Source organism: Setaria italica, chromosome VI, assembly GCF_000263155.2.
Source record: "Setaria italica strain Yugu1 chromosome VI, Setaria_italica_v2.0, whole genome shotgun sequence".
Classification (NCBI taxonomy): Eukaryota; Viridiplantae; Streptophyta; class Magnoliopsida; order Poales; family Poaceae; genus Setaria; species Setaria italica.
The window spans coordinates 4,324,912-4,351,700 of NC_028455.1; the positions used below are offsets into that span (position 1 = coordinate 4,324,912).

At 46.9% G+C, this 26,789-nt stretch overlaps 2 protein-coding genes across 9 annotated transcripts in view; one reads left to right on the plus strand and one right to left on the minus strand.

The window, feature by feature from the left end:
- Window positions 1-4,239: 4,239 nt before the first annotated feature.
- LOC101761139 (ubiquitin carboxyl-terminal hydrolase 1-like) overlaps window positions 4,240-26,789 on the minus strand; it is a 43,740-nt gene continuing 21,190 nt past the window's right edge. For 3 of the 8 annotated variants that reach the window (XM_022827863.1, XM_022827861.1, XM_022827862.1), the window contains 5 exons: window positions 21,183-21,457; window positions 20,787-21,108; window positions 20,643-20,726; window positions 20,397-20,579; window positions 19,485-20,314 (listed from right to left, as the gene is read on the minus strand). The gene's annotated coding sequence lies outside the window, so the exon portion shown is untranslated. Of the gene's footprint in view, window positions 5,462-5,778; window positions 6,604-7,479; window positions 8,174-18,756; window positions 19,171-19,325; window positions 20,315-20,396; window positions 20,580-20,642; window positions 20,727-20,786; window positions 21,109-21,182; window positions 21,458-26,789 lie in introns of those variants that run through there. The other 5 variants (XM_022827855.1, XM_022827856.1, XM_022827857.1 and 2 more) reach the window with 5 other exon arrangements.
- Window positions 11,080-12,896, plus strand: LOC111257683. The gene has a single exon (XM_022827715.1). The coding sequence runs from the start codon at window positions 11,080-11,082 to the stop codon at window positions 12,532-12,534; it is 1,455 nt and encodes a 484-aa protein (XP_022683450.1). The 3' UTR covers window positions 12,535-12,896.

A 26,789-nucleotide genomic window follows, 5' to 3' on the forward strand; every position in this document is an offset into this window, starting at 1 on the left:
AGGGGCCAGGCCGATCGGCTTGGACACCCTCTGGCCAATCGGCCTGAGGTGTTTCCCCCTCTGTTCCCTCTGAAATTTAGCGTGGAAGTCCCTCTAGAGGAATAAAATAATTTTTTGGAGAAGATCGAAGATTTTGGTACATCATCGGTTTATCTTTCTTCCTTTTCATGCTTGAGGATGAGTATCATCTAAGCATGGGGGAGGAGTCATCGCATTATCTCTGACTACTGCTAAGTAAAGTACTATGTTGCAAGAAGTTATGAGGAGTAAAAAGAAAAAAAATGAGGAAAAATAAAGAAAGAAGAAAGAAGGGAAAATAGAACGAAAAAGAAAAAAATATAAAGGAGAAAAAGAATAAAATGCTCCTCAGTTCTTTGGGCCTCATTAAAGTTCCCAATGCTCTCAAGATTAAGAATTGATCCATACTCATTCTCCAACCATGTGCAATCTGATTACGAGAACTTCATTTATATCTCGTGATCACCCTTTTCCCTTGCACATGTCCACTTATCTAAATGTGTGTGTTTCATCCCTCTCCCTCTCCAACATTTATTTTCCATGTACTTGTTGACAAGTCTCAGTAATCCCAATAGAGATTTCTCTTAGTTTGACAATATTTCAGTTATGATATTTTGCTAGGATTGCTTTTACCTACCAAGCTCCACATGAGCCTTCCATCTTCATATATGAGTAGAATAGGTTGAAAATAATCTAGTATAAGCTTGAGTGACTTGATGAGATGAGTGTTTCCATGAGTTTTTGCAAGAGAATTTCACTTATATTGGATTTGCATCCTTTTGAAAAACTCTTCACGATGGAACAAGGTAAAGGTCTGAAGTTCACTTAAGTTCAAGAGCATTGTATTTATTTTTATTGTGGCATGTTCTTTATTGCTAGTCTTTCCATGATGAAAAAGTAGCCGGTCACGACTTGAACTTTAAATGATAAATACTTAAGAGAGCAATGTGTCTTGTTATGTATAACTAAGGGCCTGTTTGGCATGGCTCCACTCCAGAACTCCAGCAACTCCACCAAAAAATCTAGCCAAACACCTCAACTTCAAAACTCCATGAAGCAGCCAACTCCATGGAGCTGTAGTGCAAATAGAGGTGGAGTTTTGGAGCACCTCTTTTGCTGCTCCAAAACTCTCTATTTCGAACCTCCTCGTGGAGTTGGTGGGTAATTACCCACCAATACCACTGGTTACACAAAAAAACGTTTCATTCTGTTCCTCCCGAGCTCCCACCCATGCCTATTTCCCCACCCCCGTCACCTGTGGCCTACCGCCTTCCCGCCACCCGTTGCCGCCCCGCCTACCGCCTCCCAGCCGCCCGTCGCCGCCCCGCCCCCGTCGCCGCCATCGCCGAGCCCCGCCAATCGCCGAGGCCTGCCCGTCGCCGCCGCCGCCGGCCCCGTGGCCGCCTTCCCGCCGCCCGTCGCCGCCCCGCCCCGTCGCCCGTCGCTGCCCGCCCCCGTCGCTGCCCGCCCCCGTCGCTGCTTGCCCCCGTCGCTGCCCGCTCCCGTCGCCCGTCACCGTCGAGCCCCGCCGCCCGTCGCCGCCCTGCCCCTGTCGCCGCCGAGCCCCGCTGCCCGTCGCCGCCCCGGCCTCGTGGCCGCACAGCCCGCCGCCGCCCGGCCCCGCCGCCGACCCGGCCCCGTGGCTGTCCAGGCCACCACTGGCTGCCGCCGGCCGGCCCCGTCGCCGCCCCGGCCCCGGGGCCGCCCACAGGAGATCTGCCCCTCCTCCGGGCCGTCGCGGTGGACAAGGGAGGGGTGCAGCTCCGCGTCGAGCTCGTCGTGGCCGATGATGCCAGTGGCGGTCGCGGCAGCGCGTCCGTGGTGTACGGTGAGGACATCGCTGCCAGTATCTTTGAGGTAGGCACGCAGCTGTTCGTCGGGGCGTATGACAAGTGGGGCTTGAATTGGGGGGCAACAATGGCAATCTACACTGAAATCGGTCTTTTTTGGAGCTGAGAGCACCCATCTAGCCAAACACCCCATTTTATTTCTGGAGTTTTGGAGTGGAGCTGGCTCCACCTGGAGTTCTGGAGTGGAGCAGCTCCACCTAGAGCTAGAGCCATGCCAAACAGGACCTAAGTGTAGGGATGACATCGAAGGGCAATGCCGATTTCTTGGAAACCATTGATTGTTTAGTATAGCTGCTAACTTAGATTGGTAAGTGAACGTAGAACTTGTGGCTAAAATATTGAAAGTAAGGATCTACTGTAGTCGCTTTTGGCAAAACAAACCCCTCAGCCAAAAAGTCTTGCATGTCTAGAAGTTGGTGGAGTAGTTACCACCTGTCGGTTAAGTCTTGTTGAGCATAGTTGCTCAGCCTTGCTTGTGGCACATCTTTCAGGTGATGTTGAAGCCCCTGAGTTTTCTTCTTATGGCACTTGGCCTCCCCAGCTTCCTCCTGGGTGGACGGTCGAGTGGGATCCCTCCTCGGACGGTTAGGATGGGACTCATTGATGTCATGATTGGCCTTGTCATGACGTCCGACTTCGGCACTAGCTTCTGTTTGTTTATTTCCGCTGCTTAAGAACTCTGCAAACTTTGTTTGAATTTAGAACTGGTGTTGTAATAAATTAATGTACTTGTTTAAGTTGGATGATCTATCGTATTCTCTGGAACAACTCACCTTCGTGTGAGCTCTGCTTTCTCGGTTCTGTGTAGTGGTTTATCGGATGAAATCCGACGGACTGCCAAGTTAATTTGATTAAAGCATATGATCGCGTGTCAGGCGACTTAATTGTGCTTTAACTAAGTTAATTAGGGCAGTTCCGCCACACCACCCTTCCTCGATCAAGATGACGGGTCACGACCCATGGCTTACCTTGAGATCTTACCATACCAAGAGGGAACACCCCTGTCACCAATCTACGAAGAAGATGGATCCACAGAAGTCATTACTTCAAGCTCTGGCAGCTATGAGCTAGAAAGAGAACTCTTCGCCTGTATCACAAACAGAGAAGAAGGCGACCAGCATTAGCCAGAGCGGACTCCTCAACAAGAGTGCCATCCAGATGATGTCTCACAAGATGAATTATTCGCTAATGCCCCTGGGGATGAAACTGAAAGCCAGGGAGGTCAACGACAAGCAAGAAACGCTCAGAGAGCAGATCGCCGTCGACTACTAACATTTGAGGCAGTACAAACATGGCAACACAATATGCTACTCGCTGCTATTGCTTCTATTGATCTTATCACTCATACTATGCCTCAAGACAAGTACAGTGATCTGTTATAACAATTGGCAGAGCATGCATACCAACTACTCGACAGGGAAAGACCAATCCCATCAGTATCTCACACCTCATCAAGATATAGTCAGCATGATAGAAGCAAAGGCCACGTAGGGCCTTTGGCTCGACCACGCGAAGATGCAAGACAACATGGGGGGTGCTCTTGAGGGTCTAAGGCAAACAGAGAAGTACTTAAAAGCCCAAGACAAAATAGAGACGTAGGTGAGGGTAGGCGAACAACATCTAGGGGAGGTGCTTGCCACCATTGAGCTAACCCTGAACCCTCATGCAACAGTGGTGATCCCAGAGACAAGATAAATAGCAACCGAGATGCACGCAACATCATCAACAACCCACATCGCGAGCACGAAGTTGAGGAAGACTATAGGGGTGATGATAATGACCATTTTCCCGCTTTCACAAGATGGCTTAGAAGCACTACTCTATTGAATCAGATTAAATAATCTTCAATCTTTACCATGCATGGTTATGGGATTGGGTTCCTAGTTTTAGCTAAAAATAGAGAGAGAATTTTGAAAGAAACAAAAATAAAAGGCTTAGAACGCCCTAACTAGAAAAACCGGATTTTCAATAAGCATAAACCAAAAGAGACTTTCATCCTAATTTTTCATGAGCTTGGCATGCATATAAAAAATAGATTATAAAAAATATTATGCATGCTCTACTCAAACATGGGGATGTGGAATTTGCAAAAATAGGCCAGGCCGACCGGCTCATGTGGGAGCATGCTGATCGGCCTGAGGGGTTTTTAGCTCCTCTGCTTTTGGTTTTTCATGGGGGTAAAAGAAACAAAAATAGGAGGGGTTATGTCACAGTTTTGGTTGAAAGATTTTGAAAGGAAACAAAAAAAAATGTTAACTACCAAGCAAATAAGCATGCATCAAAGTGTTTGGCAAAAACATCCATAAGATCAAGAAGTGACTAGTGTAGCAAAATTCAAATGACTCAAATAAAATTGGGTTGTCCTCCCAAAATCTTATTACCTAACTTGACATTCAGGTTGCCTCCCGCAAAGCTCTTTATTTATTGTCTATAGCTGGGCCTTCAGGTTTCTGCTCTTCCCAGCATCTCGTGGTGATGCTGCAGTCTTCTTCCTCTTTCTTTTATTTTCTCTTTTCTAGTTTTTTTCTATAGTCTTGCATTCTCCTCTGAGCTGTGCAATCGGCTTCTTATCTCTAGCTTCTTCATTCCTCTCATCAACAGGTCAATCTTGGCCTCCATGTTTTCATTCTTCTTCACCGCTCTTCACTGCTGCCTCTTCTTCATTGAATTTCTCTATGTCCAGAACATAATATGTACAAAATTTTTTCTCCATTGCACAGTGCATCAAATTTCCTTTCCAACAAGTGGTCTTTAACCCAAAACGAGCTCTGGACAAGTGAGTTACGCCCCTTTTATTCCGACACCGCGTTCTGTCTTGAGCTGATTTCAGAACATGCAGCGTTGAAAGATTTTATCGTAACGCCTTCTATGGATCTCCGAACTTGACAATTTTTGATGCGTTGGAAAGAAGACTTTATGGATATTATGAATATCCAATTTTTTTTCTATTGTACATCTCTAATCATGGGTACAAAATTGATCACAACAACAATATTCAACTTGAGATGTTGATGATCCAACATGCTCCACTTCTAGCACTCCTTTTGCTGTTTCCCGCTGATGCTCAGGCATCATTATTACCATCCTTCTTCAACAAAGCATTATCCTGAGTGGGAGTAAGGTCAATAATGGAACCTCCAATGGATTGCATGTGAAGCTGCTGTCAACCCATCGTAGAACTTCACAACTAGGTCCCCTCTTAAATATTTATGATGTGGATAGGGTAGTCATTGAAGCGCTCGAATGACTCAAAAGTTGTCTCTGTAATGTATTGGGCAAAGCTTGATATCCGATTGCAAAAAATTTGCATCTTCCCTGATGAGTAGTACGAGAATCAAAAGCATCCATGCATCTTGATGTTATATTTTGTAATCCATCGTGATTTGCTTCCAACATCTTCATGCGTTGAATACCGTATGCTTGTGTGTTCATTTGCCAATGCTCCAGAGGTTTTGTTTATATTTTAAGCTTCTGAATTTGATCATGTACACTTGATGAAAGCATTGCCCAAGCTCTTCTTCATTGTTGTCATCTTCATCTCCCCCATCTTGTTCTCATTGCTTTGCTTCTGCCTATTCTTCATGGATTTTCCCCTAAATATAGAATAGAATATATATAAAATATAGATCTATTAAATTTTTTTATGAAATTACCTTTCCAATGACTAGTCATTCAACTAAAATAGAGTTCAAACGAGAGAGTTATGCCCATTTTATTTCAGCACTACGTACTGTCCAAACTGATTTCAGGACGAGCAACTTTTGATGATTTGGTCATAACTGCATGTAGGAATCTCCAATTGCTTTGCTTCTTGATTCGTTGTAACATAGACTTTATGGGGCTTCTTAATATCTAAAAATATTCTGTTGTTCTCTTCTAAGGTCGTGTAAATTCTTGATGACAATAGTACCTTCTTGCAAATTGGTTCGGAGATGTTGATGATCTTAATCTTGTGGTCTTTTGGGGCATTATGTCGCGCACCCTTTGGCTTCAAGGTCATCACTATTGCTACACCAGTGATTAGTGTGGTGACAATGATGCATCTTCTCCATAATTCTTGCTTAAGCCAAGGTGCCGGGATTAGAGGAGGCTCCTGCGCTTTGTTCTGACAATCTGAGCAGTTTTCTTCCTTGGTTGCATTACTCAATTAGAAGTTCTTGAGCACCCCACTACAGAAGATTGATAGTGTCATTGTTGCTTCTAATCTTGTTGCCTCCAATCTTGATCATCTCCTTTCGTGCAGAGAGGTTCTCCAATCTTCCCTCTTTTCTTGACATGGTCGCTTCCAACACCTTTTGCTTGAACAAACTAATCTCCAGGAGACATTAGTTCTAAAAATAATAATTGACACAGCGGCATACCTCGTTTATCGAAAAATTCTTGCACCAGGCTCTCTCAATGCTCGACCATTGATACTTGCAAAGTGTAAAATCATCGAAGTGCCTTGTCCAACAGCGAGTACGGGAAAAGTCTTGCACGTAGCTGATTGTCGTCGACACCATCTAACTATTTCAATGATTGAAGTGTTGATCTCAAACGGGCCTTCAACTTTAACTATGTTCAAGATCAGCAGCTCGTTGATGTTCAGTGTCCAAAGCTCACCAAGCTTGCGTTCGGGCTGTTCTCCCATTGCTACTTATTATAGAGGTTCGGCTGAATTATTTGATGGAGTATGTGTGGTGGTTCTTCGTCCTTTGCTGTTGATGTTCCTTCTGCAGCTGCTCGCTTGATTTGCCTGCAATCATTATTTTTTTCTCATGCACAAAAAGAAAAGAAAATATTTGTTTGTTTTTTCAAGAGGCACAAGTCCATCTCATATTAGGGTTACAAAAACATATACGAGAACTATACGAGACCAAGAATATATAAGAAAAATATTCACTGGAAAATTATGCATAAGAAAAAATATTTACAAATGCAGAAGTTAATCTAAAACTTGATCACTCGTTTCCTCGGCAATGGCGCCAGAAAAGCTTGTTGACGGCTATTAGCATGCTAGTTTGAACCGCAAGCGCACAGATCATTTCTATCTTTTCCCTTAGAGTATTCCTCCAAGGTATATCAATCTGTGGAAACAATGCCACATGATCTAGACCAACTAAACATCAGGAAACATGATTCGAGTTGCAAAGTGATTGTAAATAGGCATGAATAGACATGGATAGATAAGAAGCATAAGCAAATACAAACAAGAGGTAACTCATCTAGAGCAAAGCCTAGACTATGCATATGTTGTAGATCTAGCTAGATGGCAAGCAAACACACGGTTCTCATACAAAGCATCTTTAAACCACCACCTTAGGTATGAGTCCTAAAAACCCCCACCTTACAAGGTATTAGACCCTATCATGATCCTACTTATCAGCAAAAGAAGTCTAAGGGCATGAACATAAAGCACACGCCTAGCTGTTATGATAGATCAGGCATGCAAATCTAGTCATCATGACCACGAGAACACCATATGCAATCTACTATGTAAATAGATTGGAATAAGAAAACTCATAACATGAGAAATCATAAAAGAAGGCATATGTATCGCTAATGAATCGAAACCAATCTATTACTTCACAATGAATGATTGTTCATCACAAGATCTCCACCGAGGCCATACCCGCGACTTCTGAATCCTAGCTCCAGAACTCCGACGTGGATCTTCCTCGCAGGGTGATCATGCCGGCAAGGGCCTAGCCTAAGCTAGCCTCCGGACAACTGCACAGCCCTCAGCTCTCCATCGATGGTTGTCCCTCAAGTTCCTCGGCTCCTTCTGCTTCGAATCTTCAATCTAATCTAGGTGCTCAATGAAATATCGGGGTATTTATAGTCTGGAGGACCCGTGGTTTAAATTGAAAGGCAATGGGGTGAAGGAAAAGGGTAGGCCGATTGGCCTAAGGGGGTCCAGGTCGATTGGCAGGCTGATCAGCCAGGCCCTTCGTTTTACGCCCTCGCGTCCAGCTTTGTCGCCAAGTCTTCTCTGGTGTTTAGGAAACTTAATTTTTACTTGCATGCAGGATTGGCACATCGATAACCGTGGGATGATCTTGATATCTGTCCAAAGTTCTGCTTGGTTCCATCTTTGATCCTGAAGTGAACTTACCATACCTTGTGAAACTTAGCCCCTAAGTATTCTTGGAGGAGTCCCCGCCGAAGATGAGCATGAACGGGGCCTAGGGGACCCTAGGCTGATTGGCTTGGGCTCCATAGGCCGATCGACCTAGGCCCTTTTTGGGGTCTCTGGCCTTCATCTTTCTCTAGATCATCGCTTGTCCTGAGCCTCATCCAATTATGTTCCAATTAAGTCCAATTTCCTGTGAAAACAAAATGTCCTAAAAAATACACAATGCATATGCGAAAATGGCCCAATTATTGAGTATGATCAATAGTTATGATATCATTTGTATGCCAATGTTGAAGATAAATAGGAGTAAAAGTGTGTAAATAACAAGCGTCAACACACCCAAACAGCTGCACAAAATCAGTAGCTTTTTCCTTTGCCTCCCCAAAACAGAATAATTCACTTTTATGAAAATTAATTTTGAGGTCAGAATTTTTTTCGAAAGCACGTAGTTCTAATTTTAGATTTTTTGCCTCCTCTAAATTATTTTCTATGAAGAGAATCATGTCATCCACGTATTGGAGAATCAATAGCCCTCCATCTACCAGGTGAGGCACTAGTCCTCTAAATTGTCCATTTTCCTTAGCTCTCGGTATCAAAGTAGCTAGCATATCGGCTACTAGATTTTAAAGCACAGGTGATATTGGGTCCCCTTGCCTTAGACCCTTATTGGTTTGGAAGAATGACCCAAATCATTTCTTACCTGAATCCCCACGCTCCCCTGAAACAATCTTTTCCACCCAACTACACCAGAGAGGAGAAAAACCCTTCATTCTTAAAGTCTGTTGAAAAAATGACCAATTGACTTTATCATAGGCTTTCTCAAAGTCTAGTTTGAGAACAGCTCCACTCATTTTTTTCCTCTGAAGCTCATGTAAAGTCTCATGTAAGATGACCACTCCTTCCATTATATATCTTCCTAGCATAAAAGCAGTTTGTGATGGTTTAATCCCCTTGCTTGCGATGAGGGTGCAAACTGTGAGGCTGCGGTGGCTCTACGAGAAGAGCGGCCTTGTCATCTACTCATCTTCGTGGCCAGGAAATGGCCATGACACGTACACTCACGTCTACCCAGTGGACGTCGAGACAAAGTAGTTCAGGAGGGTGGTCACTTGCAGCGAGCCGAGGTCGTCGTTGGGGGAGATATGCGGGTACGAGATGGACCGAGTGATGCTGCTGCCCTCGCTCGGCTGGTGATCGAGGCACTTGACATTTCAAGTTCACCATTTATGTTTGGAAAATTGGAAGTTTCTCAAGCTGGAATTCCACGTACAAGGATATATATATGATCATAAGATGACCGGCAATTTATTCTCTTCAATGTTACTAATGGATAGTGTGGCTTTAGTATTTTCTTTCTCGATTTGCCATGGAATTTCACCATATATTACCGCCGCAGCCTTCAAAGAAAGAAAATTTGCCACCACTCCTTGCCATCACACTAACCTATGAGAGTAAGTTTCTATCACTTTAACCCTTCCCACCAATTATATCCTCCACTGCACCAGCTAGTGGTCGCTGCTATCTGGCCACCTCATCCACCAACCGCCTGCACCTCAACCATAGGGCCAACCTTCTCGTTCCAACCCTTCCTCTAAATCTCAAAATCCCCAAACCCTCCCTAATCCCATCCATAAGACCATAACCCTAAAATTCTCATATCATGTGTGCATAAACTTGTCATAGAAGCGCAATCTTGCTAGAAATAGAGTAGGCGACAGTAGATATTAGTGGAACTGATGAGGAAAATAAGTGGTGCAGTTGATAAAAAAATATTTTGAGACAATAAAGAAATACCCAAATGAGATTTAGCAATTTCAATAAAAAAATAAGCAACCAATAGACATACCCTTATGCATTATATTCCTCCTTTCGGTTATATTTGGAGCAATGGCCTTTATGTCTTCACTCTCCTAATTTGCTAACTTGGACAATTGGATGGATCAATATCTAATGGTTTGTAACTTATCTTATCAAAACTTAACAGCATGGACTATGTTTGGCACGAAAATTTGGTAAGATCTTGCTATTCATTTTCTTGTCAAAACTTGGCCAACTCATACATAGATTATTAGAACCGTGAAAAAGTATTGGCAATGCTAAATTTTGACAAGGCCATGCTAAAGTCATATCCTGTTTTCTTTCTAAAGTGACCAAGTAGGTTAGTCTCCGTATAAATGAACTTATGATTTGCTAATTTTTAGTTGTAATTTTTTCAATCATTAGATTTAAAATCAATGGTCGAGATCAACTCCATCTCCCTTATAAATTAAAACCCTACCTTGTCTCCTCTCGCATTGGGCCTCTTCCCACTCCGCCGCCGCCGCCGCCGCCGCCGCTTCACTCATTCCTGTCGAAAATGGAGCTAGTGAGCTCTTCGCCGGCTTGGTCCTCCCATCCTCATGTCGTTTGAGGCTTTCCTCCTTCTACCCTCAAGTGTTGAAGTGACTTCTCCTCGCACCATTTTCGTTAACTGTAGTACTGGGCTTCCCCACCTCACTAGGCTCCACCATCTTTGGTGGCTCCGACCACCGGATCCGCTGCTGCTGGACACCGCCAGCTAACAACAATCCCACCGGAATAGGTATGTACCTGTCCAAACCCTAAATCCTCGATTAAAAACTCCAGATCCAGTACCCACAATCTACACTTGTTTTGCATTTTGTTGACTAACGTGGATTTGCAATATGGAACCATCTTACACATTGATTGATTCCCTTTTAAATTGTGTAGCAAGAAAAAATTGTTTATACTTTTGAATAATCAATCCCCTTTTCTAGGCCGCACAGCTCCCACATGCCATTTCGATCACAACACTGAAGGAACCAGCAACGCATTCCCCTTGGTTCGGCCAGGTTTGCCTCTCGTACCCTTAATAAACAGTTTTTTTTTACATGTATCTATTCGCGTGCAAGGTTCTATTTGGGTTTGAAATTCTATGTTTTAAGTGCAAAGTTCGTCATTTTTGGGTACAAATCTGATGATCTGGTGCCCAAAGCTTTGATTCACGTGATAGAGTTGAAAGCTTAGCTTGGATTTTGTGCTCAATGCTGCGATCATCTCCTTTGTGCCTATGCAGGGGATCGTGCACCGACAGCAATGGCGATGCCGCAGGCCAAGCGAGCCCGCAATGCATCACGGCCACGCTCTTCCGCCGCCGCGGCTGCGGATCCACCACGCAGCAGCGGATGGTTTTCCGGCCGGCGTGGCCCCTCCGCGTCGCGCCGGGCCGACGACGATGGCACGCCGCTTCACGAAGAGATCATCCTCTTCATCTTCGCCACCTTCCTTGACATCGCCGACCTCGTCCGCTGCGCCGCCACGTGCAGGCGCTGGCGCCGCCTGGTCTCCGGTGATGCCGCCTTCATCTGCCGCGGCTTGCAACGACCAGGTCCTGGCGGCAAGTTCATACCACCGCTCGCCGTCGGCTACTTCCGCCAGCATGATGCTGACACAATACACTTTGTCCCCATGGCTCCTGCGCTGCGGCGGTTCCCTCTCCTCCGGGAGCCAACGTCGCCGTCGGTCATGCTCGTTGGCGATGTGCGGTTCGATACCTCCCGCATCGTGACCTCAAGGAACGGCCTCATCGTCATCGAGCTCCGGCGCGGCAAGCACAGTAGGACCCTCAAGCTCTGCGTCTGCAACCCCATGACCGGCGAGGTGCGCGCCCTGCCGCCCCTGACCGGCAAGGACGGCGTCGGGTACTACGCGTGCACGGTGCTCACCGCCGACGACTACCAGTACCAGGTCCAGAACAGCGACGCCGGCACGCCGCCGCCATCCGCCTCCCACTACCGCCTGCTCATGGTGTACAACCGGCGCGACTTCACCGCGTTCCGGAGCTACTCGTCAGAGGACGGCGGCGGCTGGGGCCCGGAGCGCAAGGTGACCGGCGCCCGGCTCGGCAAGCGGCATATGCGCCTGACCCACGGCGGCGTCGTGGCCTGCGGCGGAAGGGCGGCGTACTGGAAAACAAGCGGCGGCGGCGTGTTCGGGCTGCGCCTCGACACGCTGGAGGCGACGAAGGTGAGCCTGCTGGAGGTGGTGGGAGGCGGCGAGGCGCCGGCCTTCAACGTGCTGAACACCTTGCTGGGCATGGCGCCGGATGGGAGGCTCTGCGCCGTCCAGCTAAGCTTGCCGTTTCTCCAAACGCAGCAGGGTAAGTCGTCGGTAGATACAATTACGATACGTGTTACCAGCTGCGGCGGCGGCCATGGCGGCGTCGTCGACAACGGTATCCTGCAACAGGGCAATTGCTTGTGGATGAAGGAGAGCAGCATCAAGATAATGCATTCCTTTCCTGGTAATGTGCATTCGACCAAGGTGAAGCTGCAGTGGTTTTGTGAGAAGAGTGGGCTCGTCTTCTTCACCGCCGGCAAGAACGACGGTGACCAGAGAGGCGACCTGTATACGCTCAGCCTGAGCACTCGTGTGGTTGAGAAGGTGGCGAGCAACGCCTGGGACGGTAACATGTGGGACAACCTTTATGGGTACGAGATGGATCAGGCGGCATACCTGGCATCCCTTGCTGGGACAGAAAAGGAGGATTAGTAATCGATGCTCCTGTTACTTTGAGTTGCATTGTAGGGTATGCTGGTATCTTTGTTTTTCGTATCAAGACTGAATGTAGTTTGTTTTTCGTGTTAAGACTGAATGTCGTAAGTCTTTGATTTTCGTATTATGATTGATGTAGTGTGATCAGTCCATGATTAAAGTAGATGAACAAAACTCTTTTTGTGTCATTTGAATCTGGCAGTCAGAGTCATGTAATATTTTCTGGTTTGAAATTTGACAGAGTGAATCATTTTTTTGTTTGATATGATGTTGATTTTTATATGTGATGATGTTGATGTGAATGTTTGACTGCATCTGAACATTTGAAAACATCTACTGCTGTTAATCTTTGAATTTGATCGCCATCTGCTATGAGTCGACTACATCTGAACCCTTTGGCTAATCCTAACCTTCTGGCAATCTGGCTACTCCCCACCTGATGGTTCTTATGAGCTATCTCAGTAGTCCAATGTCTAGTTATCTGTTAAGTAGCATATCTGAATAACATGGAGGATATATATCATATTTATGAGTATGCAACTATCTGTTAACTTGCATATGACTCAACGTTGGAAGCAGGTATGTATATATATGAGATCGTAATTTAGACCTTGAATCACCTGTTTCTGCAGTTCCACATGTGACATCAACCATAATCAGGGTTGCAAATAGGGTGTATAGTGGCGCGTAGTGGTAAGGATTCTGCTTAGAAATTAGCAATATAGCGTGATAAACCAGCAGGTAAAGATTAGAAGTGTATGAATGTTTACTTGCTTGCTTATCATGGTTGTGCATGGTCTAGTAAACACCATGAAACTTTCGTCACAAGTAGAAACACCATGAAACCTTTAAGAAATGGTTTGGCCAAAAGATCCCTACATTTTTTATATATTTGTTGAGTTCATCGAATGTTTTCTCAAGCATTTTCATTAGAAAAAAAATTACCCCATCAAGCATACCACATTTGCATGAAACTGTGCAGTTATTTCAATGTTATGGTGTTTTCAGCTCATCATCCTGTCTCTGGTCATTTATTTCCGAAAATATAACTTAAATTGTTTCTTGGGGAAATTCCATCCGTATCTATATAACCACACAAAAATTTCTTGCTTTGCATCTGTCACATCACCATACATAAATCTTCCATCAAACCATCATGTTGAAATCTAGTAGCATATCTTCTTGACGTATACTAGTGATGTACTGTTTCAGCGACATATATTGTTAACCAGCAATAAATCAACAAATACGTAAGGTGTTATATTCCTAAACAATTTTAGCGCCGGCCAATATTTTCACGCCATAGTTTCATATCACCACTATTAGGCAACTTTGCTCATAGTCCATGAAACTTGTTCCGACGGCTTATTCTGTGACTAGGGGTGGTAAAAGGTCCTCTAATTTAGTCTAGCAAATTTAAGGATCGAGTTCAATAAGGGCCGAGCTATACTACTAGAAAAATGACCTCTCGTCCCAAGCCTTTGTACCGATCCATTTTAGGTCTGGTACTAATGTTAGCATACTAATGTTAGCATTAGTACCAGGCCTAACGGATAGTGACTGGAGCGTGTCCCGTGAACCCCTTTAGTACCGGTTGGGGCACCAACCGGTACTAAAGGGTGCCCATTAGTACTGGTTGGTGCCTAATGCACCACCCACCCTCTAGTACCGGTTAGTGGCAACAACCGGTACTAAAGGGGGTACCCTCTAGTATCGGTTGCTACCCCAACCCGATACTAGTGTGGCACCCCCCTCCAGTACCAGTTGCGGGAAACAACCGGTACTAGAGGGCACCCCTTTAGTACCAGTTGTTGCTCCCAACCGGTACTAATTTTCTTTCTATAAATACCCCTCCTTCTTCCTCCAGCCCGAGCCAGATCCTCCAGTTTGATCTTCACCCTGTCCATGGTGAGGATAGAGTCAGTGCACACGATCAGCTAGAAGAGATGGTCGATGCTCGGGTATCAGATGAAAATCCCTTGGGGCGGGAGCCAGAATGGGAGCGCGCCAAACCGTCGGCTAAACCAGTGAACCCCAGGTGGTGCCCTGATGGATTGACCAAATCCTAAAAACGAAGGATCCAATGTCTGCGCCAATGGGAACAACAGGAGGAAGAGCAACGACAAATGATGGACAAGAAGAACGACAGGTCTCGGGTTTGGCGCCCCAAAAGACATGACAGTGAAGGCGACGACAACTAGGAATCGGCAGCTGATGTCAACATGGTTTTCATCTTGCCGATGGAGTTCATGGCTCCCGCTGACCGATATGACACATCAGAGATGGAGGAACAGATGGCACAATTGGCTTTGGAGCCAATGACGGCCACTTTTGAGAAACCCGAAGACGAGAAACGGCAGCACCTCAAAGCGCTGTTCCTTAAAGGACATATCAACGGCCGACCTGTCACCAGACTACTAGTAGATGGAGGCGCTGCAGTCAACATCATGCTGTACGCCATGTTCCGGAAATTGGGTAAAAGCGATGAAGATCTGAACAAGATGGACATGATGCTCAAGGACTTCGAAGGCAACGTGTCTCCCGCCCGCGCCGCACTCTACGTCGACCTCACCATCGGCAGTAAGACCCTCCCCACCACTTTCTTTATTATCAATGGCAAAGGGTCCTACAATATGTTACTCGGTCGCGACTGGATACACGCAAATTGTTGCGTCCCGTCTACAATGCATCAATGCCTCGTACAATGGGTCGGCGACAACATCGAAATAGTCACTGCCGATTCTGCCTACAGCGTTGTTGCGGCCGACGCGCAGCAATGGAGCTGCGAGCACGTCAAGTGCATATCCGGGAGGACTTGGGACACCGATTTCCTGAAAGTGTCCGATTTTGGCTTACAGCCGATCTAAGCAGTCAGCTCTGAAGATTCAGATTAAATGGATCAATTCGTTCAAGAAGACGGGAAGCTGGGGCACGGGTTTAAACCGTTACTAGAGGGTGAAATGATAGATTTAGGTGATGGCACCAAGCCGAGGCCGACGTACATTAGTGCTAACCTGGATCTAGAATACAAATGTAAATTGACAAACTTATTGAAAGAGTTTAAAGATTGTTTTGCTTGGGAATATCATGAGATGCCTGGTCTAGACCGGTCCATTGTTGAACACCAGTTGCCCATAAAGCCGGGATATCGGCCGTATCAGCAACCCGCACGATGGTGTAATCCTAAAATTCTACCTGATATAAAGGCCGAGATTACAAGGCTGATTGAAGCAAAATTTATTCGGCAGTGCCGTTATGCTGAGTGGATCTCCAATATTGTGCCCGTATACAAGAAGAACGGAAAGCTGCGCGTGTGCATTGACTTCAGGAACTTTAATCAGGCTACGCCGATGGACAGGTATCCGATGCCGACAGCCGATGTGTTAATAGATGCCGCCGCAGGTCATAAAGTCATTAGTTTTATGGATGGAAACGCCGGGTATAATCAAATATTAATGGCCGAAGAAGACATTTCAAAAATGGCTTTCAGATGCCCAGGCCACCTTGGTTTGTTCGAGTGGGTAGTAATGACTTTTGGGTTGAAGAACGCCGGTGCTACATATCAACGGGCCATGAACTATATATTTCACAAACTCATCGGCGTACTGGTAGAGATTTACATCGATGACGTCGTGGTCAAGTCAAAAGGACACCAGGAACATCTGGCCGATTTGCGGCAAGTGTGGGAATGCACGAGAAAGCATGGGTTGAAAATGAACCCAAACAAGTGCGCTTTCGGCGTATCCGCCGGATAGTTTTTAGGATTTGGTTCATGAGCGTGGGATAGAGATCAACCGGAAAATCACAGCGGTTATCAATAAAGTTGTGGCCCCACAGAATAAAACCGAGTTGCAGTCCTTAATCGGCTAAGTCAATTTCATCAGAAGATTCATATCCAACCTGTCCGGACGCATCCAAGCTTTCACACCGTTACTAAAGTTGAAACCCGACCAAGAATTCGTATGGGGAGAAGAACAACGCAAGGCACTGGATGACATCAAACAATACCTAGTCTCGCCACCTGTATTGGTCCCACCACAGGTTGATAGGCCATTCAAGCTATACTTATCGGCTGATAAACGAGCTATCGGATTGGCGCTGGTACAGGAGTTCGAAGGAAAGGAACGGGTGATATATTATGTTAGCAGAAGACTTCTGGACGCCGAAACGAGATACTCCCCGGTAGAGCGACTATGCCTGTGTCTTCACTTCTCATGCACCAAACTCAGACACTACCTTTTATCGGCAGAGTGCGTAGTCGTATGCAAAGATGACGTAGTAAAGTACATGCTGTCGTTGCCAATTTTGAAAGGGCAAATTGGAAAGTGGATCTTGGCTTTGTCAGAGTTTGATCTAAGATATTAGTTGGCAAAAGCTGTCAAAGGTCAAGTCATGGCCGATTTCGTCGCCCAGCACTACGGACCAGAAGTCGCTGTCGTGGAACCGGTTTCGTGGACTCTATATTTTGATGGTTCATCATGTGGGGCCGGGTCAGGAATCGGCATCGTTCTCATATCGCCTCGGGGGGCAAGTTATGATTTCTCTCTGCTGATAGAAGCATCAGCTACTAATAACTGAGCGGAATACCGGGCTGTCCTAAAAGGGTTACAATTATTAAGAGAGATCAAGGCCGACGCTGTAGAGATTTTTGGAGATTCCATGCTCATCGTCGACCAGTTGACAGGAAGGTCCGAATCCAAAGATGATGTCTTGAGAATTTATTATGAAGATTGCCTCCAGCTTTTGAAGGAATTCAAGTCCGCGGTTATTGAGCATATTCCCAGAAACTATAATGAAGAAGTCAATAGGCTTGCCCAACACGCATCCGGGTATCGGCCGATTCAAGGCGCCATGACTCTGGAACTTGCAACCGACGATTGGCGAAAAGAGATTGCCGATTACTTGAAAGATCCGTCCAAGAAAGTGGATTGGCGAGTGCGTTTTCAAGCTACGAAGTACGTATTACTAGAAGATGATTTGTTCTACCGAACGATTGATGGGGTTCTGCTCAAATGCCTGGGGACAGAGGAGGCGAAAATCGTGATGGGAGAAATCCACGAAGGTGTATACGGAGCTCACCAATCGGCTCATAAAATGAAGTGGATGATTAGGAATAATGGATATTATTAGCCAACGATCCTTGAGGATTGTTTCAAATATTATAAAGGATGTCAAGACTGTCAGAAATATGGAAACGTGCAGCGTGCACCCGCATCGGCCATGAATCCAATAATCAAGCCATGGCCCTTCAGAGGTTGGGGAATAGACCTCATCGGACAAATTTATCCTCCATCAAGTAAGGGGCATAAATTCATTTTAGTAGCCACGGACTATTTCACCAAATGGGTGGAGGCGATTCCATTAAAGGCCGTAACATCGGCCGCTATGGTCGATTTCGTAAGAGACCACATTGTCTACCGCTTCGGTATCCCTCAGACTATCACAACTGATCAGGGAACGATGTTCACTTCGAGAGAGTTCGAGGAATTCACTGCCGATATGGGGATCAAGCTGCTGAACTCCTCCCCATATTATGCTCAAGCTAATGGCTTGGCCGAATCTTCCAATTAGGGGATAATTAAGTTGATCAAAAGGAAGATCGAGGAACAGCCCAAAAAGTGGCACTTATGTTTGACCGAAGCTTTATGGGCGTACAGGATGGCTTGCCACGGGTCTACCAAGATATCTCCGTATCAACTGGTGTATGGTCACGAGGCAGTATTGCCGTGGGAATTGAGAACGGGGTAATGACGTACGTCACTTCAGGATCAGTTGGCGGCCGATGATTACTCCTCGCTCATGAAAAGGGAACTTGACGATTTGGCAGGCCAACGTTTGAGGGCCTTGATCAGCATTGAGGAGAATAAGAAGAAGGTAGCCAGGTGGTATGACAAGAAGGTCAAAGTCAAGCAGTTCTCCCAAGGGGATCTGCTATGGAAGTTGGTGCTGCCGATTGGGTCTAAAGATCCTAAGTTCAGTAAATGGTCTCCCACTTGGGAGGGGCCATATAGAATTGGTCAATGCGCTCCGGGAAACGCATACATTCTGGAGACAATCGAAGAAGAAGAATTTACTAGGGCCTTGAATGGGAGGTCCTTGAAAAGATATTATCCCAGTATATGGGTCGATGCATAAAATTGTTCTGTTTAGAGCATGACAGGATAGAACGGCTACTTCCTGGATAATCATATAGCCGATGCAGAGAAAGAAATCGTCTAGAGGCGAAAAGTAATCGTTCATGTTGGCCGATTTATCATTCGGTACGGACGATAAGGTACACGGCCGACACGGTACAAGTCGCCCTTAGAACAAAAATACTCAACCGCGCTTCTTCTTGAGTTCCCTCTCAATCCAACCTAATTCTATTAGGAGGTGGGTGCTTCTTTCTTCCACATCCTTCATCGCGGCCTCCACCTCAACCTGGCAAGGAAGAGGATGGCTCCGATCCGGTACCCGGCGAGATGTTCCTGCCGCGGTGTCTTCGAGGGCGACCGGGTGAGGGAGTGGGTGGCTCCTGTTGAGTGGTGGCCGCCTGTAACAGTTGCCGTCGATGTGATCCCAGATCCGTTGAACGTCGGCAGGGATGTGATCTCTAAGTTCTTCACGATGTGCCCTGATCAAGTCCTTGTCTTCCTGCGACAATGGCTCGTTAGAGTGCATGAGTTTGATCGCCCGTTCAAGTTCGGGGCTAAGGCATCTCGGCTGGAAAAGATTAACACATAACCGCCTAAAGTCAGATTAGTTAGAAGATCAGACTGGAGGAGGAAAAACAAAGATAGATCTCGTACCTGGTTGACGGAAGGAGAAGAAAAGGAAGAGGATGAAGAAGACATCTCTGCAAGTATCCCGATGGAAAAAAGCAACAGGAGGGAGAAAAGATTGAGTGGGGCGAGTACCCTTGAAAGCAGTACCAGAATTGGAACTTATAGGAAGAGAAAGGACGAAGGTTTGGTAAGACGCGTCCCGTCAAAATAAAAAGGTAATAAATGAAAGGCCGCCGCGAAGGATGGGTCAAGATTGAGTTTGGGCATCAAACGGTCGAGGGATATTAATGTTCTTACAAAATGGCCAGTACTTTTACAGTTCAGCCTAGAAGGGCACTAATGGCCGCGATCGCTCGACGCCTAATTTGATCGGCCGAGTCCAAAACTTGCTAGTCATCGTCCGCCGATCCTAGAACTTCTGGCATATGGCGATGAAGTCTGAGGGCCTCGTGGGCCAAGTGCTGCCTCTCCTGCTTCAAATCGGTGATGATGGAGGGAAGCACTTGAAGTTTCTGCTCTTCAATGGCTATTTCCTTGGTCACCTGCTCCATCTCTTTGGCGAGTTCCGTCCTTCAGCGTTTGAGGCGATCTATAGTGCCAAAAATACCGGAGCGGGAGTTCTCAAGGAAATGAATCCGATGGTGTACTTCTTGGGCCCGGTGCTTGTACGAATCTTCCTCCTCACGAGTTTTGGCCAGCTTGGCGCGATCGGCCATATGGCGCAGAGCCCTAAACACTGGGATCCACATCGATTCAATGTATGCGGCGGGCGCCAAGGCTTCTTCCACCTCTTCTGGGACTCGGCCGCTGACGTTACTAAAGAGCTGCCGAATTGGCGAAGCATCCTCCACCAATCGGCCGATGTCTTCTCGAAGAAGAGTTCGTATGCTCTCGAGCTTGGCGCGGACATCATCAAGGACGAAGCTCAAGGTAACTTGACGAGAGGCGACCTCTTCGTCATCAGAGAGTGCAACCGCAAATGAGAAGAGGCTATTATTGGGAGTGTCCTGTTCCTGCAAAAGAATAAATGTAAGGAAAAATAAGTTAGCTGACGTTGATAGCGAATCGGCCGGTTCGGGTAATAAAACTTCTTACTTCTTTGAAGCGGATTTCCTCTATTTGTGCCTGCGAGAGCGTTGCCCTCGGTTCAGGAGCTGGTATGATTGGCTCATCGGAGGAGGAGGATTCGACGATTATCGGCGTCCTGCTCGAGCCGGCCTCTTGAGGAACTTCTCTGGCTGATGGCTGTTCGGAAGGTACAATTAGCGTGCTGATAACCTACATCGAGAGTGGTCAGGTTATTGCTTAAATATTAAAGGATTAAGTTAAGAGACCCTGTACCTCAGTGGTAGGAAGTACTGGTGCTCCGGTTTCTGCCTGGGGCGTTGCCGATTGCTGTGGAGCCTCCGGGGTAATTTGTGCGGCCTGATATAGGGAGAAGTCAGCGTCGGGAGAATAATCGGGAGGACTTAAAAGCAAGTTTACCTGAATGGCTTCTAGCAACAGTGATGCGGCGGCCGCTCCGGCTTCTGTAGTAGCTTGGGGGGTCAACTTCCTCGATGACCGGGGGAGTCGGCGCGGCCAAAGATTCCGCCGATTCAACCGCGGATGGATCGGCCGATTCCTTGCGGGCGCGCACTCGGCGACTTGTCTTCTTTATGATTTTCTTCGGCGCCTGCTTCAATCGGCCGGTGATGTCATCAACGGAGGGAGCATGGTAGCCGATAAGGGGGAACTCCGTGTACAGATAACGATCCTCTATCGGCCGACCGCTTCGACTGCGTCTTGGGGGGACTCGACTCTCAGACTGAAAGGAAAAACAAGAGTCAGTGGTATAAAAGAGAAAAAGGGGATCAAAATCAGCTGAGGAAGGAGTGATACCTCTGCGTTCGGATCAATGTTGTCGGGGTCCAGGATGTTGTAGTATATCGCCGGGGAGGCGCAGAAGAGATGCTGTTTGCATTCTGCCCACCATAACTTGAACTGTTGGACAGCAAAAGGGGCCACTATCCAATTGGTCAAGTCTATGGTGCTGGAGTCTGGGACTCGGTCGTACAGCCAACTGTAACCGAGACCTTTGGTGAGCTCGTCTCGAAACTTTGCACGGCCGGCGAAGAAGGCGTAGATCGGCAGTTGACCCAAGCCGAATTGTCGTGCTGCGGCAGAAGGATTGTAAAATTCATAAGTAGGAGCATCCTTCCCCGAGAAGAAATTCATCGGTAGGATCCCTGGCTTGATCAGCTCATCTGTAAGGTCGTCATCAAATGTGTTGGTCGTTGAGTCAAAGCAAGAGGGGAGCTCAAAGAGTGGTTCCGATCTCTGATACGGGAACCAGCTAGTTGTTTTCCTCGCTGAAGCCGTTGTAGAAGCATCTAATGTATTCGGCTACCTTGGTGGCAGAGTACTGGCAACCGGAGAAAGCTGATGCTGCTTCGCCGAAGGAAGTACACCGCGCCGTACGGTGGGGTTTTCCGCCGATTCGATATTGGGGAAAGTCATGTGCTCCACTCGCTGCTGTGAGATCTTGCTCATGTACAAATTGAGCCATAGGTTGATGAACCACCAGGGGCCACCTGGATTTCCAATCGGCTCTCCCTTGGATAACTTGACGCCGATCTGGTGCAGCATATGATAGGCCGATCCTAGCAGATGTTTTCCGAGAGGAACAGAAGCTCCTATCGATAATGCTTCGGCCAGAGCCTGTGTATTGGAAGATGGACCAGCTGCTCTCCCACAGAAGAGGTGTTTAATGGATCCTTTCCACCCGCCGATTCCTTTTGTTTCTAGCCAATGGGTCAGCTTGACCAAGTAGCGGAAAGGGGTGTCAGGAGAAGAGATGTCAAGGCCGGTCAACATTACGACATCGGCCAAAGTGGGAGTCATGGGTCCGTGTCCGAAAAGAAACGCGTTGAGAGCGTCGGACCAAAAATAGGAAGCTGCTATCATTAAGGGCTCGTTCCTTTCCATCTGGGACAAGGACAAGTTAATACACTGGCCGATTTTGTGCTCATCCCATTGAACCCTTTTAGAAGTGGCTATCCTTTGATACCACTCTTTCTAGCCAGGGGTTTCATTCGGCCATGATCTGAAAGTGCCTGACCAATGATCTAAGTCCATGGTCGACTGCTTAAATGGAATTCTATGGGTTTCCAAGTTGATTAGATCAGTTGGATCTAGGTTTCCCATAGGACCGAGACAGATAAGACCGGGGGTTTCGGGAAGGCGAATGGTAATCTGGTGCCTAACCGCCTAAAAAAAGGTAAAAAGGGAAGAAATGAGAACGGATCTAAAAAAGATGCGTTGGCAGTGAAAAGTAAAAGGAAAAGTTTCAGTAAGTACCTCTGGGATGAAGCTCATCGTGGTTGGCGGAATTGCTGGCGGAGCTACAGTCGTTCAAGCCGTCGGTGGGACCTCTGATGAAGTTCCTGCTACCGCCAATGGAGCTGCTACCGCTGCCGCTGGAACTGCCGCCGCTGGAGCCGTCGCCGGGGTCTCGGGTGTTGGTGAAGTTCCTGATGGTGTCGCCATTGGGGAAGTGGAGTGGAATGCGGATGAAAAGGGTCGCCGGAGGAGGAGATTCAAAGCTAAAGAAGCGCCGGAGGAAGAAGGAAACCAGTACGCCAAAGAAGGAAGACGTGGGCTTGTGAAAAAGAAGTGCGGGACGTGCTGATATTTAAGGACGGTCTGAGAAGGGGTAAAGGCGAGATTTTTACCACGCTGTCGACGCGATTTTCGGGAGAGTGGTTGTCTGAGGCGCCCGTTTCGAAAAGATTGCAATCATCAGGTAGAAGACCGCGAAATGGAAAGATATTTTTAATGCGTTTGTTTCGGAAGGGAAGTTGAAAGAAATTTCGAAGTAAAGATTATGTTTTACTCCAAAACTGGGGGGCATGTGTTGACGCCAGATTTTGACACGTATGTAATCGGCGTCAAAAAGGAAAAGGATTAGTTGATGCGACGAGTCGAAAAGGTCACGATTGGGAATCGACCGATTGGTGCGAGAGTTGGAGATCGACCGATTGGTGTTGCAGTGTTTTGGCGGATGGAGTTGGTAGAAATCGGCCGATTAAGAGGCTGAGGCAATTGGGCCAATATGGGCTTAAAGTGAATTGCAAAGAGAAGATAAAGGGGGATTGGCCCACAGGAGCACAACGACCAACTCCGATGCGAGTTGTATTTGTAAATATTCGTTTCCGTTTAAAATTAGAGATAGAATCCTAGTCGGTTAAGAGATTGGTTGTAACAGGCTATAAATAGCCATCTTTAGAGATCTGTAACAACAACATCAAATCAATACAACAATCTACTATTTCCTCATACTTTACTTTCAAGTCGGTGGCTTCGCCAATACTTTTCTTCTTTTACGAGTTCGTACGGGTTGGCAGGACTGCATCGACACGATCTCCGGCCAATTCTGTAAGTTCCGTTTATCGAGTAATATCTAAGCTTTAACTTCGGCCGCATCGCTGTCGTTTCATTTAGATTTATTCACCAGTTACCGATATTTACTAGAATTCTAGGTTTTACCTGTCGATTCTAGTTTTATCACCAGTTATCCAGCTTGAAATTAGAGCTTTCGGCTTGTTTATCTTTATTGCTTATCTATCGCTTTTGCATAGCCGATTAGATCTATTTCAAGTGTTGCTCCTGTAGCGTTGTCTAGTTTACTCTGGTAGTTTTCTTCACAAACGTTACCTAGTTGTCGGCTGTACCATAGCCGATTACCTTGTTATAGAAAATCGGTCGATTCACTGATAAGCTTCGTCGAGATCGGAACCTAAGCCGATCGCAGCCCCTGGGATCTGACACGTTTTCTTCCTTGCCAATCAACAGGTCAGATTGGCTGGCACGCCGCGCGAACCGCACCAGGGCGATTACCCGAACAGGAGCTAAGCAGATTCTCCCGGGTCGTGTGTCCGACGCTGAGAGTCAATCGGCTGATTTTTAGCACCAACAACTTTTAAATTTATTGAAGTTAAAAATATTTAGAAATTAGACTCCAGCTAATAATTAAAAATATTTACCTACTATTCTCTCATTTATTTAATATTCTATTCGAGACATCTCTATCATCATCGCTCAGAGTATTCCTTTGCGTCGACCAGGGGTGAGGCGCTAGGTCGCTAAGAAGCAGGTAGGAGTCAGAGGTGACGGAGGGTGCCACTGGCCAGCAACACGCGCACAAGCGAAACGGACCCGTTCGACCCCAATTTGGTTGAAAACGAGTGTGGGTTGAGCCAACCTAGTAGGGTATATTCCCCTAAGATCCAGGTTGGGCGCAGCCCTTTTTTTTTTGGGATCGCACGGATCCATTCCGCTTGTGCGCGTGACGCTGGCCCCTGGAACCCTCCGTCACCTCTCACACCCCCCTGCCTCCCAGCGACCTAGCGCCTCCCCCCCCCTCGACGCAAAGGAATACCCTGAGCCATGATGATAGAGATGTCTCAAATACTCTATTAAAAATGCACCATTCCCCTCATAGTATCCTAAAAGGTCTTTAGCCTGCCCAGGGCCCTCTGCAGCAGATCCAACCATAGAGGCAGCAGAGCCAGCAGCACCAGTAGCAGATCCAATAGTAGCGGCAGCAGGGCCAGCCGTAGGGCCATCAACTCCAGCAGTAGATCCAACCGTAGAGGTAGCAGGGCCATCAGCACCAGCAGCAGATCCAACCGTAGAGGTAGCAGAGCCATCAGCACTAGCAATAGATCCAACCGTAGAGGCATTTGGGCCAGCCGCTGGGCCATCAGCACTAGCAGCAGATCCAACCGTAGAGGCAGCAGGGCCATCCACAGGGCCATCAGCACCAGCAGAAAATCCAATTGTAGAGGTTGAAAGCTATACAGATTCATATATGCAATGATCTCGAAAGGAACAGTAAGGGTCTGTTTGGTTCTGGGGTCGAAGTGGGTTGGGTTGGAGCTGACCCACAGCGACCCCTGTTTGGTTGAAAACAAGTGTGGGTTGGAGCCAACCCAGTAGAGTATATTCCCCTAAATCCGGATGGGCGCATCCCTTTTTCTGTTGGGATCGCGCGGACCCGTTCTGCTCGCGCGCGTGACGCTGGCCCCTTGAACCCTTCGTCACCTCTCACCCCCCACCTCCTAGCGACCCGGCGCCTCCTACTGACCCAAAGGAATACCCCGAGCCATGATGAAAGATATATGTCTCAAATACTGTATTAAAAATGTAGCATTTTTGTCATAGTATCCTGAAAGGTCTTCAGCCTGCCAAGGGCTCAGTGCAGCAGCTCTAACCATAGAGGCAGCAGGACCAGCAGCAGGGCCAGCTAAAGAGGCAGTAGGGCCAGCCGCAGGGCCATCAGCACCGGCATCAGATCCAATCGTTGGGGCAGCAGGGCCAACCGCAGGGCCATCAGCACCAGCAGCAGATCCAACGGTAGAGGCAGCGGGTCCATCAGCACCAGTAGCAGATGCAACTGTAGAGGCAGCGGGGCCAGCTCTAGGCCATCAGCACCAGCTGCAAATCCAACCGTAGATGCAGCAGGGCCAGCCGCAGGGCCATCAGCACCAGCAGCAGATCCAACTATAGAGGTTATAGGACCAGCCGTAGGGCCATCAGCACCACGACCAGCTGTTACACCTTGCTATGATTTCTTATTTTTATACTTGAAAAAACATCTGAGCATTCTGTTGTTTTGTGTCTCCCCTGTCCATGGCATGTGCCCATAGCTGGTTAGAACGGTTTTGAATTTTGAAGTCAGATCTTCTGCATCATGAGATGAGCAGGCACAGAATATGCCTGATCACAAATTTGACCACGCCATTGCAGGTTTCAAAAATGGATGATTTTCTATTAAGTCTTGAAGAGACTCTGTTGTCTCCGTGTTTGACCACCAGATTCCATAGCTCACCATCCTGCTCAACATTCTGATGAAAGCTTCTAAATAGGGAATTAAAGCTCCAAGAACTCTAAATGCCTTCAAAACTGACTGCGCAATCCAATTGAAATCCTTTTCCATTTCACTAACCATTAATAGAGAAATTTTAGGGCGTATGGGAAGGACTTTGGTTCTTTTGCGATGGATACCCTATCGTCGTAAACATCCACATAGCCTATGTCGATGTCTCCTTCCCATGAGAGCCCATTCCTATGACTACTCATCATGTCTGCGGGAAGTTTTTGGACTAGGGCACACTTTTCAGGTAAAGGTGTCATGATATTCTTGAACATTAGAGTCAGCAGGGCCAGCCACAGTGCCATCAGCACTAGCACCAAATCTAACTGTAGAGGCTGTCCTGGAGAAACCTATGGTAACGGAACACCTCAGATTGGTTCCTATAAAGTAAGGTTAAGAGGATGATTGAGCGATCCTTATGCCTTATTCGTGTCTAAATGGGGTGCCTATCCTTCCTCCAAATTAAACGACGTAAATGGACCACGTTAACTTGCCTCACTCCACGGGTGAGTGGTTTGGTAGAATACAACATATCCCACCAATTGATAAACCTTGCAAGACACACGGCTCGA

Bases quoted from the DNA above. Each gene is read 5' to 3' on its own strand.
- LOC111257683 (XM_022827715.1), top strand. From the start codon at position 11,080: ATGGCGATGCCGCAGGCCAAGCGAGCCCGCAATGCATCACGGCCACGC.